Raw genomic sequence first — 16986 nt, 5'->3', positions numbered from 1 at the left:
ATAATAACATTATAAGTGTGTTTAAGGCACAAAATTAGTTATTTAGTTATTTAACAACATGATTATGTTCTTTTTTTTGAGATTGCTTGGTTTTTCCTCAGGATTTATAAATGAGAGTTCACTGATGTTTGATGACTTTACATGTCCACCTGTTTGCGTGTTTGCAGTAGGAGATGCACAGGCACTCTTTTAAAAGGAGGTGTGTAAGGGAAGGAGAGAATCATAAAATGTCCCTATTTACATGTGGCAGAAATCCATAAACAGGAAGTCTCAGTAATTCCCAGAAATGTTTGCCAACCATCACTGAAGACTTTCGCATGTCTTTTGTGCTTTTGTAACAACTGGGTTCACCTTCTCATCACCACCTAGTCACCTTCTCGTCATCCTCTGATTTCGTTTCCTGGTATTGTTTGATACCATGAAGATGTTCCTAATCTGGGTGTTATTGTATCGCTGAGCAGTTACACGCAGGATGCATTACCAAGGCCAACATTTATTAAGCGCAAATCCAGAATCGTGTTGATGAGAATGGTCCGGGGTCACAAAGCCATAAGAATCGGCTAAAGAAACAAAAACTATGACTACCAAAGGAACAGAACTCGGATGCAAAACAACGAATAAACAAGGCTAGAAACATGGAACAGAAAACCAAGAACAGAGAGGACATGGTACATCTAAGAGAACGCATCTTAACAACAACCATCCACAAGCCAGGAAAAATAAAAACAGGGCTTAAATACATAGGATACAAACTGAAAACACCTGGGGCAGATTACACTGGGAGGAGCAACAATGGTGGGACGCGTGGCTAATGGAACCAAAACAAACCAAAAGCACATGGCAAGATATGAAGCCAAAATACATCAGTCTGTGGCAAAACCTTGTCAGAGAAAAAATATACTGCGATGTCTCCTGTTCATGAAAATGTTTATTAACAATGTTAATAATTATTGTTAATAATTGTTAAAAATGGTATCTATAACCTCTGTGAATTTTGGTTCAGTATGTTCAGGCACTTGGACCTTGTTAATTACTGCTGTTCTAATTTTACAATTAGGAGAAATCTTTCCTTAAAATCCCTAGATTTTGCCCTTCATTAGTCATGTTGAGGTAACAGGATGAGAAAGTATGCCAACAAAATCACAAAAGAAAACGCTTCTCTCATTGCCTGAGAAAAATGTCTGTTTTGTCTTACAAAGAGACACAGGCAACATTTTGGTTTTGAAAAAACTCGCCTTTTTGTATACCATGCAGGCCAAAGCACCAATCTCTTAGAAATTTGACAAGCAAGAGTCATAAAACTGGACCTTCAGAGTGACAGTGATGTGTGGGCTAACAGGTATGGCCAATCCTACACAAGTCACCAAAAGCGTGGTCTAACGAGGAGACGAGAGAAGCAGGAGGGTTGGGAGGTACCGAGCCTGAAGCAGTCCTGATCTTGATGTGTCCTGCGAGGTTTCCAGGATGGACACCAGACCAACGGAGCACGTCGGAATCAACCATAATGCTGACAGGAGTTCCGAAATATACAAAATAAAAGTGTAGTTTTGGGCCTGTCCATCCGAGAAGGCAGCAGAATCCACATTTGCTCTAAGAACAATTTTCTCTTTCTCCCTGTCTCCCCAGCTATCAGATCAATCTGCTCCCTCGCTGCCAACCAGCTGCCCAAACCACTTCCAAGCCTCAGGCCGGGGGCAAGCTGCCTCCCGAGCCTGAGGAAGAAGTGCCCCCCTGCTAGCTGCTTCAGGCCAGCTTGCGCACTGGCTTGGCCAGGCCCTTTGGGTACATGAGCAGCCTGAGGGTTCTGAGATCTCTGTCTTGTTGCCATGGTGCTTATTTGAACTCTTTTGTTTATGCTTGCGATGGATCGGAAACTCACCAGGATGAGTCTCTTAACGTGTTTATGTAGCACATTTCAAATATAAAAATACAAACCCATGTGTGTAAAACAATAGATAACAAATAAAAATAGAATAGAATAAAAATGAACAATGACAATGAAAACAAAAAATATTCAATAAAGCAGGACTTAATGAATATATTATATATCTCTATTCCCAAGGGATAAGAGACCCATCAATCTAAATCTTTCTCCTTATTACGCTGAAATGTTGCGAATGTTTATTCATGGCCTGGCGCTTGGGCCGACCAACCCCGGCCACCTCCTCCAGGACCAGCGCCCCTGCTGGGCCTCAGCGGCTCTGCTACAGGGCTTTTCCCCGTAAACACTTCTGACGATGATAGCATGTGCGAATTCAGTGAAGAATATTTTTGGAACACAGGGAGAAAAATTTAATTAAGAGAAAAAGGCTATTTTAGTAACTATAAGATTATAAGATATAACTATAAGATTTAAACGTTAAAATGGGGTGTAAAATTATGTTATGAATTTCTAATACCTTCTTTGGCTCATGACGTCCTAATTCATTCTTTTTCCCTTTTATTATTTGCTCTAATATTATTATTATTATTATTATTATTATTAGTCACATTATAATGCACTTTTCGCAAACCCAAGGACACTTTACAGTCAAAAATCAGCTTTTACAATCAAATCACTCACCAATGAGAAGCAGCAGCCAATTTACACACAGCGTGCCGTCTATGAGAAACCACCGACCCCTAGAGGACTACACCTGTGGAGGAGAAGGGGTGCAGGCTAAGACCAGGACAGAGCACCAAGCATCACTGGACACACACACACACACACACACACACACACACACACACACACATATATATAGAGAGAGAGAGAGAGAGAGAGAGAGAGAGAGGTTAGTTTTAAACACTTATTTCAGTTGGCTCTACAGAAATATATATTTGTGTGTCATAAGCATGATATCTGACTACATGTTTTTCAATAATGTGATCTAATGGAAGCATATACAAAAAATATTGGCCTGTACAAAAAACATGATGTGCCTATCACAGAACCTTGTAGAACACCATTAAATATATCATGTTCATTGGAATGATTCATAGCTAGACTAACAAAATACTTCCTACCTTTGAAATATGTGTCAAGCCACTTTAGATCTAGTTTGTGACAGAAAGGCCTACCCAGTTTTCAAGGTGGTACATAAGAACCACATGACCTACCATATCAAATACTGCACTTAAATCTACAAGAACAGATAGAAGACTGAAGCTTTTTCAACATTGAATCCGAGATCATTTACTACCTTTATAGACAGTGTTTATGACACTGAAAAATCATTACACTGAAAGCATGATTTTTGTTTAAGAAATTATGAAATGCTTTGTGTAAAGTAAAATACTCTTGTTGAGTTTAAATTGGTCTAGAATTCTTTAAATATATCTAGTTTGTGTTTCTTTAATAGATGCCTGACAACAGCAATCCTGGGATTGTACGGAAATACGCGTGTTTGTATGGAACTTCTTATAATCTTCAAAATGCTATTAAAAAAGTAAGCCTGTAAAATATGTTGTAAAGTGGGATCTGGATCTAAAATTCAGGTTGAAGAACTCATCTGAGAAATGATCTTACAGAGCTCAGAGTCAGATAAGAAAAGTTAGAACTTAGGTCTTAAATAAATGAAGTTTGGTCAAACTTCAGTCATTTTATCTTAAAAAAAGTGCAAAAGATTCACATTTTGGTGGATATGCTTCAGACAACAAATCATTCACTGCATTTAAAAGGTGGGATTATTGCTTCAGCAAGGTCCAGGGAGACTTTTAAAATGAGGGAAACCAAAGTTGGCTAACGAGAGGTTATAAAAAACACAAAACATGAGGGGACACCCAGGCAAACCAAAACATGAAACAAGCGAAAGACAACGGCTGAGTAACAAAAATATCATTAACACAGCAAGTGACAATAACCGACAAACAGGCATAAAACACACAGAGCTTAGATATCCAAACTAATGAGGGAATAACAAGACAGGTTAAACCAGTAACAGACGGGGCATTAAACCAGGAGGCGGAACTAAACCCAGCCGAAACAAGAAGCACATGGAACAAAACCAGGAAGAAAACCCAAACAGAAAACAATGAGGCATCATCATGAGAACTGTGACTCTAGGGAGGGCAAAACCATGACAGTGGGAGAAGTAGGATTTTAAAAAGTTAAAGAATAAAAGCTTATGTTGTTACAGTTTTCCTTTATTATCTTTGGGAAATGCAATTGTCTCTTAGTTTTCAACTTTTTCACTGAGCTTTATAGCCGTTCAGTTTGAGCCGCTACAGATGTTTTCCATGCGCTGGTTAAAATGTCGTGTTTTCTGTCTAAGGTATTGTCAACGTGGAAGTTGAAATCGCTCATGAGTAATGTATCATAGTCAGCAACACAAGTAGCCAACAGTTCCGAAAACTCAGGCAAGGACGCAGGTGAACGGGAGGACACTTCTGTGGACAGGAAACTGGACTCATTATTTGACCTTTTAGTACAATAGTTAGATAGTCAAAGAATAAGAAAATGCCAAAGGATAAATATTTACAGTCAAATAAGGTTGACCCTCCTCATGTGGGTGGAATAATTGGAAGTTCTCTCAAGCAGCTTCAATTAGGGTGACTGCTCCACTCAAGTCGAACCAAGTTTCTGTCAAAATCATAAAATCTCATTTTTTGCTCACATCTAAGCTCATTTACCATAAAGGTCTTATTGGTCAGAGCTCCTTTACAAGGGCCATCCTGAGATTTTCTTTAACGTTCTCTGTCCTCAAATCCGTACACTCATAATTAATTCATTCTGCGGTTTCATTTTGTGATGATTTATTACACACAGGGTGGACGTGGTGGTCCTGGCGGAGGCAGAGGGCAGTCGCAGTGTTTACTGATTATATTGGAATTCACCTCCCTCTTTTTAAGTCACACTTTGATTTAAACCCATATTGAAGTTTACTGATAAAATGGGTGAGCCATTTTAACTTGGATGCAAACTATCTGCTCTGAAACGCTTTTAAAGTGTTTTTCCATCGTGGCGTCTGAAGTTTGATTGGAGGATCTTGACGGACGTTGTGTATGATAACCCAGTACGTGTCCTGGCTTGCTGAGTTTGTCAAGGCGTGATTCCAGACCTCTTTGAAAAACCTCGACAGCTTCCCAGTGGGAGCCGTCAGCCCTGGAATTGCTTGCGTGAATATTTCTGTCATCTGTTTTCACATGCTACGATTTTAATGAAAGGATTTGAGTCAATATTGAATTCAAACAGATGGAAATTCTAGCGTTGTATCTTCATCATCTGTATTTGTACGCAAACGGGTTAAATCAATTCCATCCTCCATATATTTTTCCCAATCATTCCCAAATGCTTTATTTAATGTATTTTCTTTCTCCAGGCAGTGATGTCTTTATCCTTGCTGTTTTCATCAAAGAACGTAATGAAGTGATCTTAATTTCTTTGTGTAACCATCATTACAAAATCGAGCGCAACTCTTGGCCCAGGGCTGTGGTCATTACTGACCGTTTAAAGCTAATGCACATGTCTGCTCCCCGAGACCAGCCCTCACACATCTTAGCAGCCTGGTGTCACTCTCAGTTCCTTACCGTAGTAGTAGTGCTGAGTGAGCGTTTTCATATTTCCCACGGTGCCACACTGTAAGCGCTTGTGCTTTAGTACGAGTCTGCGGTTTGACATCTACTGGTTCTCTCTCTCTCTCTCTCTCTCTCTCTCTCTCTCTCTTTCTGTCTGTCTCTTTACCTTATTCACACTGTCTCTCTCTCTCTGTGTCTTTATCTCATTCACACTGTCCCTCTCTCTCTGTCTCTTCATCTCATTCACACTGTCTCTCTCTGTCTCTTTATCTCATTCATACTGTCTCTCTCTGTCTCTTTATCTTATTCACACTGTCTCTCTCTGTCTCTTTATCTCATTCACACTGTCTCTCTCTCTGTCTCTTTATCTTATTCTCAGTCTCTCTCTGTCTCTTTATCTCATTCACACTGTCTCTCTCTCTGTCTCTTTATCTCATTCACACTGTCTCTCTCTCTGTCTCTTTATCTTATTCACACTGTCTCTCTCTGTCTCTTTATCTCATTCACACTGTCTCTCTCTCTGTCTCTTTATCTCATTCACACTTTCTCTCTCTCTGTCTCTTTACCTTATTCACACTGTCTCTCTCTCTCTGTGTCTTTATCTCATTCACACTGTCTCTCTCTGTCTCTTTATCTCATTCATACTGTCTCTCTCTGTCTCTTTATCTTATTCACACTGTCTCTCTCTGTCTCTTTATCTCATTCACACTGTCTCTCTCTCTCTGTCTCTTTATCTTATTCTCAGTCTCTCTCTGTCTCTTTATCTCATTCACACTGTCTCTCTCTCTGTCTCTTTATCTCATTCACACTGTCTCTCTCTCTGTCTCTTTATCTTATTCACACTGTCTCTCTCTGTCTCTTTATCTCATTCACACTGTCTCTCTCTCTGTCTCTTTATCTCATTCACACTTTCTCTCTCTCTGTCTCTTTACCTTATTCACACTGTCTCTCTCTCTCTGTGTCTTTATCTCATTCACACTGTCTCTCTCTGTCTCTTTATCTCATTCGCACTGTCTCTCTCTGTCTCTTTATCTTATTCACACTGTCTCTCTGTCTCTTTATCTCATTCACACTGTCTCTCTCTGTCTCTTTATCTCATTCACACTGTTTCTCTCTCTCTGTCTCTTTATCTCATTCACACTGTCTCTCTCTCTGTCTCTTTATCTCATTCACACTGTCTCTCTCTCTCTTTATCTCATTCACACTGTCTCTCTCTCTGTCTCTTTATCTCATTCACACTGTCTCTCTCTCTCTGCCACTCTCTGTTTGCACCTTATTTTAATTACAATCTCTGTCTCTTTTGCTGTTTCCCTCTTCCATTCCTGCTCTCTCGCTCTCGCTCTCTCTCTCTCTCTCTCCCCCCTCCATCCCACCATCATCATCCTCCGTCAGCTCTGTCACCTTCTCTCTGACGTCCCGCTGGTGTCCCGTGTTTACCGCTCCCACGCGTTTCCTCCCGTTTATCGGCGGCTATTTGAACCCCGTCACCGCGGCGGGCGGAGCAGATGAAAGCGACGTTCTCTTTGGCTAATGGCCAGGGGCACTCACACCGCTGCCTTTGTGACTGCCAGGAGCCCTTCTCTCACTGAATTAGTGCCGAGCCGCGTTAGCATTCAGAGCAGGCATGCATCCTGAGATGGTCAGCAGTAACAGTCTGTGCACTTACTGTCTCAGATGCACTTCAGCCAGGAGTGGAGAGTCCAGAGAACGAGAGCGCCGTCGCCAGATACGGCGCCGCATGACTGCAGATTACAAAGAAGGCAGAGAACAAATTTGCACTGTCCTTTTCAGGGGGAAAAGGCAATTAACGTCAGCCAATTAATCCTCATTTTCGACTGCAGAATTGTTTCGATTTATAAGAGATGCGTCTTTCTAATTAAAGGACCTGTTGAAGGGCTTGGCTAATTATTGTGATATGCAGATGGCATCGCTGAGTTGCATTCGGGCCATGGAGGTCAGAGATGTAGTGTTGAATGCACATAATGGATTAGAAATCCTACCCTGGTGTTGCTAATAGGGAGGCAGGAAGTGACTGCTTCAGTCGGAAGGGGAACGAGTTTGGGATGGAGAATGTCTTTATGGAAATGTCGAAATAAAAAAAAGACATAAATCGAACAAAACAAAGTCTGGTGGGTTCTGAACGATGGATTCCGGTCTTTCTCCCATGCTGCCGGGCAACACGGTGCACCGTGTAAGTCGTGTTCTCACACCGTAAGCGCTCCTGCATGGTGCAGATTGTGGAAGAGGTGTTTTTGTTTTTCCCACAAAGACACAGACCGGAGAAGCCAAGCGGACGCCAGCGTGGTATCGTGTTCCAGGAGGAAGACGGAGGCGTCCAGAGGACTGATTGAAGGGCAGGTTTGTCTCCCGGACCCTTCTTCATGCCATTCCAGCACATTACGCTTCCCTCCAGGTGGCCTCCTCGGAGAGAGTGCGGCATTCCAGTGCCGGAGAGTGTGGTGTAGAGAACTCCCACCCCAGGGGAGGAGGCGAGACAGGCAGCTCTAAAGGAAACCTCACCACTCTCCCCTCCACAGTGGGAGGCTCTTCTCACCAGCTGGATCTGTGCCCAGACACGAAAGAGGGAACAAAGTTCTCCTCAGTCTCATACCCCCTTAAAGGAAGAATTCTTCCCTCAGATTTCACCGCTGCGTTCTCCATGTCGCAACGGAACTGATTGAGAACGCAGAAAATTCATAACTTTGTAATACTGTCAACACAAGCGTGCGGTGTGCAAACTCCCCCCATTCCTGCGGGCCTCAATCGTGACCTCGTTTGACCCATATTAGCAGGGCACTAATGATTGCTGGGAACGGAGGCGATGTAGTGAGATCCATTTTTCTCTTATCTGGCGGGCAAAGACGAGGGCAGTGATCCTCTCTCTGCCGCATTACCTGCCTCTGAAAGGCCAATTAACTCGACAGGATTAAGTAGAGAGAGAGAGAGAGAGAGAGAGAGAGAGTGCGTGCTGGCCAGTGTAAACGGATGCAGTGTAAATCACTCCCTCTGCTCAGATTAAAACCTGTACGAGGTGGACGGAAGTCACATCAAGTTGCTTTTTGGATCAATAGAGATGTTGTTAAGGGACTTTCGCGTGACGGGAGTGTCGCACGGGTGCAGGGTGAGACGCGAGAGGAGAAGCCATGCTCGCGGATGCCAGACTCCTCGCAGCAGAAATGCTCACAGCGCTCTCGCCGCAATTTATGGTTTAAGTGTGAGCATATACAGTATACAGTATACACAAACACTGCAGTTCAATACTCGATCCATGGCATGTGTTAATTCATTCTTTGGGATGTGGGGCTCAAGATTTATGTGAAGCAAGCCGTTGTCTTTCTCTCGGAGAGCTGCAACAGGAAATGGTGATGAGATGAGTTTCGATTACTGCCGGCTTTAACTCTGGGCCCTCCTCATCCCGGCCACGGCCCCGGCTGACCTCCAGAGGATCCGGACAGTCTGCATCAGCTCCAGCCTCGCACATGCCCTCGTGATCGCCCCAGCACACTCACAGAGGTGTCATTCAGCATGGACGAGCTGTCCTCCCTTGCCTGCGGTCCCTGGATCCTGACACGGGGGGCCAGTTTCACGTACTTTGCATGACGAACGTGGACGGATGTGTGGGGGCAGCACAGTGACAGGCTGCCAGGGATGAAGGCTGGGGTGTTTGTCCAGGGAGGAGTGTCCTGTGTGTCAGAGGAAGTGGAGATTCTGACGCGCTTTGAGCTTTCTTAGAGGGGCAGATAGATTTTGATCAAGGTCTGAATTACTGAATTACATATGAAACCAGGAGAAAGGAAGAAAAGCTACAGTTGAAAACATGCAGCTGAACCCGGACTTGTAAAAGATATCACAGGTAGACCCGTTCAGCGGGACATCACAGGCAGATGAGATGAGAAAGTCCCTAAACGGCTTATTGTCCCTGGCTTCAGTGGGATCTGGGCTTTGTTGGTAAAACCCAATATTGTTATTCTGCTCACACGACGTGAAAGTGGCTTCTCACCCCCAGCTATTATATGTTAATTCCAAACACGCTTTCGCATTCTCACAAGCACACAACCGCGAAAGACAACAAAACTGTCACCACGCCAGTGTGGCGTCTGCTAGCGGATCCCCGATTTCCATTTGAATGTGCGAGCTGAATGAGGGTGGGATAAAAGAATATTCTGGACAACAAAGGATGAAGAGTGCCTCCTCCTCACCTGCCTCGGCTCTCGGCGCCAGCACGTAGCCGGCTCCTTCTCTCGGTCGGAGGAAATCACCGCTCCAGGCACGAGCGAACTGCGTGATTGATTGGGCTCAGCGTGAAACCAAGTTTGTGGGGGTCCATGCAGATAGTGCTGTCAGGGCTTGCACTATCCTCCCCAGGACTGGGACTCAATGAGGCAAGTTCTGTTTGTGTGCACTCGTGCGCACGTGCATCTGCATGTGTGCGTGCGTGTGTGTGCGTGCGAGACAGGAGGGAGATACAGGATTCAAGAGAACGGGACTACAGGCTACTGCTCCTTCAGCTCTAGTGAATTTTACTGTACGTACGTACAACAAACACCATTGGCTATCTCATCTCACGCCTCCCAACCCAGTTAACTGAGGCTATAAACCTACAGGGTTTCCTGTGAGCACGTGCTGATCTGCACTGATCTTGAGTGCTTTGGCCCATGTGTTCATCTGAACTGATGTCTTTTTGTTCATTATCCTCTTACCCCTTTGAAACAAAGCGTGTGAATAGAACATAACTGCCTCATTCTCTGCGATTATAACAGTGTGGCTCCCGCACAGCAATGAGGTTTTTTAATTGTTTGCTTTCAGCTGAGGCCCAGTTATAGAATGAGAATATGAATACAGTATATAAAAATATAAATGGGGGGTGCAAACCGCATCTTACATAGTCCTAACACCAAATCCTTCATTAGAAGTGCAAACCCACTCCTGAAATACACACCACTCTTTCCTCACTGCTGGTTGATGAGTTCATTTCATGCAATTCTGAGTTTGTCCCTTTTTGTTTTGGCATGGTGTAGCAACATCACTGCAGTCTTCAAGAATTCATAGAATTTTATTCTGTAATTTAATTGACTGTTTATATCCTCTCATTTATTTATTTATTTATTTATTTGTTTGTTTTCTAATTATAAGTTTAGAGCCCTTCTGAATGTCATACACTTGGGTTTTATACATGTTCTCTGTACCATAACTAATAAAACAAACAGCTGAATAATAACTGCTAAATCCAGAAAGCGTGAACACTCACATACAGTTTCAGTCAGAGGCCTTCCTGTCAAATTTAGGCAACTTTATTTGTATTTGATATTATTTGACACGTCGGTTATTATAGCATTTACCAGTTTCATTTTGAGCTCCCTGAAAGCCAGAGTCCCCTCATTTTGATCATATATTTCATATGTGCATAATCCACATTCCACTCAGTCCTGCTATAAAGACTCAAAAAAACAATAACGCAGCAGATATTAAAATGCTTGGACCCTGGCACAGATGTGTCTCTGAAAGGGGAAAGAGCAGACCTGTTTTTTCATTTCTCAAATATTGTTTGGGTGTTTAAATTGCGCTGCTTTCTGAGGGGGATTTTGAGGCCGTAGTTTATTCTTGAGAGTGCGTTCTGTGTGAGCATGCGTGTGTGTGTTCACGTGTGGAGACACACTGCTCTCGGTCCTACCTTACCTGCGGGATTTTTCATCACGTTTGTCCATTTCCATTCTCCCCAGCACTGTGAGTATTATGGGTTGTACTGTGTGGGTGCGGGTGACGTATTTTGCTTAGTCAGCGAAGGTGAGAGGAACATTTATTTATGCCTTCCGCTGTTCAGTGTGTGCCAGCCAGTGCCTCTCAGTCTGCCTTTCAGCTATGTGATCTGTTTTCCAACCTGTGTTGTCTTGTTCATTTATTTTGGTCATTAAATAATAAAGTCAACAGAACACTAATAAGAATTTGCCATAAACAGCGTGTTATGCTGAAGAGTATTATTTCATTATATCACTTAATACTGTTGCACTTTGTTGTGTGTGTGTGTGTGTGTGTGTGTGTGTGTGTCTGTGTGTGTGCGTGCATGTGTGTGTTACAGACGGCACTCCATATACGTGGTGGGTCGGCAGGGGCGGTGAGAAGCACTTCTACTGGGGTGGCTCCAGTCACGGCATCCAGAAGTGTGCGTGTGGTATTGAACGCAACTGCACCGACCCCAAATACCACTGCAACTGTGACGCAGACCAGAAACAGTGGTGAGTAGCACAGTGGGTGAGCACACTGCTAACGCCACCGGTCTAGAGGCCAATCCGTTCCTGCTCTCAGCTTGGGAACGTCGCGAGTCTAGAGGCTGCTCTGTTCCGCCTCTCAGCTTGGGAACGTCGTGGGTCTTGCATCCCTCTTCTTTTGTTAAGTAGCGGAGTTTGTTGTGATGCGTGGTTGCCTTGACCCCGAGCTCGAGGACAAATAGCAGACAGATTGTGCAGGTGAGAGTGTGCCAAACCCAGCCCTTGACATTTCCATTAGCAGGCGATGTGGATCTGGCCTGCTTTATTAAAATGCCCATCTCAACAGAAGTCATCTCTCCACACGGCATGCCACCTGCCCAGGATATTGACATCCTGCGCAGATCCTTAGTACGCCACATGACATTCCACGTGCGATTGCAGCTCCAAGTAGAATGAACTCTGAGGAATCCGCTTACAGAGCAGGCTGGGACAGAGGGGGAATCCTAGTGAGAATTCCCATCAGATTCCCAGCACTAACTTTGATGGAGAAGGAGTCCTGGTGAGAATTCCTGGTAGATTCCCATCATGGACTTTTTGAGTGCTCACGAGCTGCTGGGACCAAGGGGTTTATATTTATTCATGTGTTTATTTTTGAATAAAATTAGTTGGGCAGCAGTATTTCCAGGTGACATAATGCATGGCCTTCCTTTGAAAGGATGTGTTCAGAAAGGGGACGGGTGGTTCCAGCTCGTGTGGCGGGTCACGTGCGCTTTGACAGATTCAGTGCTACTGCAATTGTTTTGTCTGGGTTGAAAAATTTGTTCGACCCTTGAATTTGTTGTAGGGCAAAAAAAGGTATCCCTGTAAAGAAAGCACAGCGTTCACCACATTGCACATGTTCTTACGGAGCTCTCTTAGCTCGGCTTTGGGGATTCTTTGTATTCGTTGTGTCGCTCATAAACCCAGAAAAGGCAAGTGGTGTGATCATCCCCAACACACACACACACACACACACACACACACACACACACACACGCACACGCAAGCATGCTGCCAGTGTTTGTATACAGATGAACCAAGCAATTTACACACTTTTAGTTTCTTACCATAAGGACCTAGCAGAGCCAGCCAAGCATAATGGATACAAATGAGGACATTATGATGAGAGTTCCAGTTACAATCATGTTGCTTTTGTTATTTCTCTATGATGAATGCGTTCCATTTTGGCCCAGACTAATACAGCTTGTTTTACGGCCCAGCCAGAGTCTAATGGATGACGGTATTTCATAAACGCATGCATGATGCTCCGCTGCCTGTCTGCGCGCCTCCTAATTAGGGTTGCGTTAATGTTTGCTCTTTTGGGAAAATATTTGGGAAGCACATATATTTTTTTTTCTGGGTGTCGTTAAACAGGCAGTGATGCAGTGGCACATTGCGCGACTGTGGGTTCAAATATTCTGCATTTAATGTGGTGTAATTAGGGGGCACTTCAAAAAATGAAGAAAAGGAAATCAATGCAGGGCCAGGCTGAGCAGAACTGCGCCTCACACTCAAAATGCTGTGATTAGGGGCACTTTTTAAAAAATCCATGTGGTGCCATGACATAGAGTCTCAGTAACCATGGTGCCGGGAGATGTTGGGGGACACTTTTAGGCAGGGACTCTTTTAGTTGTTCCCTTCCACCCCCCATTTGGTGAAATTATTTTTGCTGGTATTTGATGAGGTCGGAATTCTTGCCGTCACTCCCTGCTTTGACGGGTTTGCATTGATCGGCCGTTCTCCAACTTCACAGGAGAGAAGACTCTGGGCTTCTCGTGTACAAGGACCACTTACCTGTGAGCCAGGTGGCGGTAGGGGACACCAATCGACCCGGATCAGAGGCCAAGCTGACTGTCGGACCTCTGCGTTGTCAAGGAGACAGTGAGTCCATTTCTCTCTCGGTCTGAACGCAGCTTTCAAGTCTCTGCGCCAATACGTAACAGCATGCTGGGAATTAGCATTCAAATTAGCGGAATATGAATGCCTGAGTTCCTGTACTCCGACTGGTCAAGGCTCGGAATGCTGCTGGCGTGTGTTAGCCAGATCTTTTATCTTTCTACTTGCAAGAAATAGCGCAAATGATTTTCCTCTTCACGTGCCATCAGACAAATTCCCGTTTGCAATGAAACGCTTGGCGTGTGGCTCTGAAAGGGAAGGTGGTCCCAGGGTGGGCCATCAGTCGCAGGAATTTCAGGAATATTCTTCACAGTGAGATCTTCCACAGCAAGAGTTTTCACCAACCCAGATCAGATCCTCACCAACCCAGATCAGATCCTCACCAACCCCAGTCAGATCCTCACCAACCACAGATCAGATCCTCACCAACCCCAGTCAGATCCTCACCAACCCAGATCAGATCCTCACCAACCCCAGTCAGATCCTCACCAACCACAGATCAGATCCTCACCAACCCCAGTCAGATCCTCACCAACCACAGATCAGATCCTCACCAACCCCAGTCAGATCCTCACCAACCCCAGATCAGATCCTCACCAACCCCAGTCAGATCCTCTCCAACCCAGATCAGATCCTCGGCAGTGAAAAAATAAAATGAAAGGTGAGGGGTGTGTGTGTGTGTGTGTGCTCGTGACCACTCAAGACACGAGAATGTGCAGTCATCTTTTAAACAGCTCCTGTGTTTTCAGAACCAAACGCCTGAAGCTCCAACCTCTCATCCAGACCGCTCGAACCACACACTGAAAACATGGATTTTCACACCTCATTACTCTTTTTAATTGCACCGGGCTTCTAACTTAGATCAGGTGCATTTGATTACAGTCACCTGTTTATGGACGTCAGGCTGCGTTCTCGTCATGAACTCCCCCACATCAACCCCACCTCCACACCTGTGGCTGGGCTAACCAGAACGTAACCATGTTAACAAGACTTAGATCACCTGAGGCCCTATTACTGAACATTAGCAATCAATTCACATCAATTTCATCAGTTTTTTTCATTCTGTGAAAAAATCTGGGGTTTTTTCTCTCCTTTTTGTTGCTAACTTTCCTTTTGTGTGGCCACCTCTGAGGGGGCGGAGTCAGGAGAGTGGTCTGTGGTGGAGGTGTAACACTGCAGGAGTGGCATCCGGCTCCAGAATTTAAATTAGGCTCCCTTCGTTAATGACAAGTTAACGAGCTGCATGCACAAGGCCAAAAATGATACACATACAACACTAGTTTGCACAAATCTCGACTTTAACCAGTCAAATTCAAATTGTTGTGCCAAACCTCAGTTTACATGGTCACAAAGAGGATGGCAAGTTCCTAACCCCACTGACTGCCAGCCTCTAACGACTGTGTGTTTAGGGGGCATCTCGTCAGGCTGTTGGAGATCAGGCTGTCTGAATCAGAATCTTTTCAGAAAATTTACCTCATTACGTCTATGACATATTAGCTCCTGTTTTAATGATGTTTTGCTTAGCGGTAAAATCCACCAGCACTTTTTAAGAAAGGGCAATTGGTATCCTAATAGCCAGTTGGCTCATAAAAATGCCTGCGTTTTAGAGAAGTTTTTACAAGACGTCTTTGGTCTGTCATTAGTCCGCCGTAGGCTCAAGGACGGTGTTTGCGGCGGCTCGACAATAATGCGGCCGCAGTTGTTTAAAATAATTTATTTTCATAAATGACTGAGAGATGGAATAAAGTCAACAAACAATTGATAATTTTAATGACGGTGCACATATGGCATGTGGCGTTTCTCCGTTTCCATGGGCTGATTGTTTGGCAGATTAATTGAAACTCTATTAGCCATAAAGGCATTATAATATTCTGGATTATTATCTTAGCAGTGGGCAGGAATTACAAATGAAAGTGTCGGGTAGGACAGGAAATATCGCAGGTACATCTCATTATAACATGTTAGACATTTTTACATTTGAAGAGCGTCTTGGAGTGACTGATAAGGCTTATATTCCCAATAAAACTCTCATGAATAACGAATCTGCAATTGTTTCATATCAGGACATTTCAAATCTAAGTGACTCACACCACTGATTGGAGTTTCTGTCTCACATTACAGAAATATTATTTTAGCTCCCAATAAGCCCTATGCTCTATGTCTGCATGAATGCCATCGCTTCGGATTGATAAGGAATTGGACAAATTTCTGTGGTGATACAGACCACGTTTCTGCAGAGTTTTACAAATTAGACCTGGAGTTCTTATTCTAAAACTCACCAAAATGTCTCCCTGTTCAGGACTTAAACTTGATTTTCCCTGTTACAGTCAGTGAACAGTAAGGACTTCTTTAGAGGATGTCGCCTAATTAGTTACCAAGACCTCAATCACATAATTAGTGCGAGGAAGCACTTGGAGTGTGCGCTCGAGAAAGGCGTGTGAGCTCTGGAGGTGTCTCATTTGCTCAACTCAGCTCCCTGCCAGGCTAAGCATGAAATAAGGCGGGTGTGTGGTCAATTTCTCTCCGTTCCGACAAACAGGAAAGGACGTGGCATGTAGCACCTCGGAGGGGTGTGGCAAGAAAGAAAAACAACAGCATTATTATCTTTTGCTTTCCTGCGCTCAGAATTTGATCCTCCAATCGGTTTTTATGACGGCGGAAGTGGAGTCTATGGACTTCCCCCTGTTCTCTGATTGGCTCTTGTGTAGAGCCGGCCGAAGCGGCAGCCAATCCCAGCTCAGGTGATAGGTGATGGCAGCTTTAATCTGGAGTGTCATAACCTCATCTGTGCTGGGTAAATTAAAGTAAGGGCGAGCATTCAATACAACAGCCACTGTCCTCTGTGCAAATGTCTGTAAAATATCGCTTTGAGCTTTCACTTCTGTTTGCTCCTCAGCGAGGATTAAAACGACAGGCCAGATTGTTTGTGATTGATGGTGTGTATGGTGTTATTAGCCCACTCACCAGTAACTGTCCTCCAGAAGCGTTCATCACTCTAAGCTTTAGCCAACAAAAAAATAGCACCTCCTGTGAGTAGCGAACGCTGATCTTAAAATACGTTTCCTCTCTTAACAGGTATACAGCATAGCATGAATTTTAAGGTACACTACACAGTGATGGTTGATGTGATTTGATGTGATGCCTTTAGGAATTATTGCCATGTCTGAAAAAGTGGAAGGTTGGCACGTTTTCTAAGGTTTTCTAAGGTTTGTATCTGTAAGGTCGCCGTTTCCTGATGTAAGTCAGCCACTGCTGCAAAGCTGCCACTTAACATCATGTGTTACATATCACGTTTGTTTGTTTATTTATTTTTAAAGGAAGCCTGCCAACAATTTGTGGCATATTCTGG

The 16986-nt window shown here is 44.0% G+C and overlaps 1 protein-coding gene across 2 annotated transcripts in view; it reads left to right on the top strand.

The window, feature by feature from the left end:
* cntnap2a (contactin associated protein 2a) overlaps positions 1 to 16986 on the top strand; it is a 295838-nt gene that overhangs the window by 205740 nt on the left and 73112 nt on the right. For both annotated transcript variants that reach the window (XM_035526373.1, XM_035526372.1), the window contains exons 14-15: positions 11573 to 11729; positions 13495 to 13622. In XM_035526373.1, coding sequence (XP_035382266.1) covers positions 11573 to 11729; positions 13495 to 13622 — 285 coding nt within the window. The remainder of the gene's footprint in view (positions 1 to 11572; positions 11730 to 13494; positions 13623 to 16986) is intronic.

This window comes from Electrophorus electricus, chromosome 5, assembly GCF_013358815.1.
Source record: "Electrophorus electricus isolate fEleEle1 chromosome 5, fEleEle1.pri, whole genome shotgun sequence".
Taxonomy (NCBI): Eukaryota; Metazoa; Chordata; class Actinopteri; order Gymnotiformes; family Gymnotidae; genus Electrophorus; species Electrophorus electricus.
This window is presented reverse-complemented; position numbering and strand designations above follow the sequence as displayed.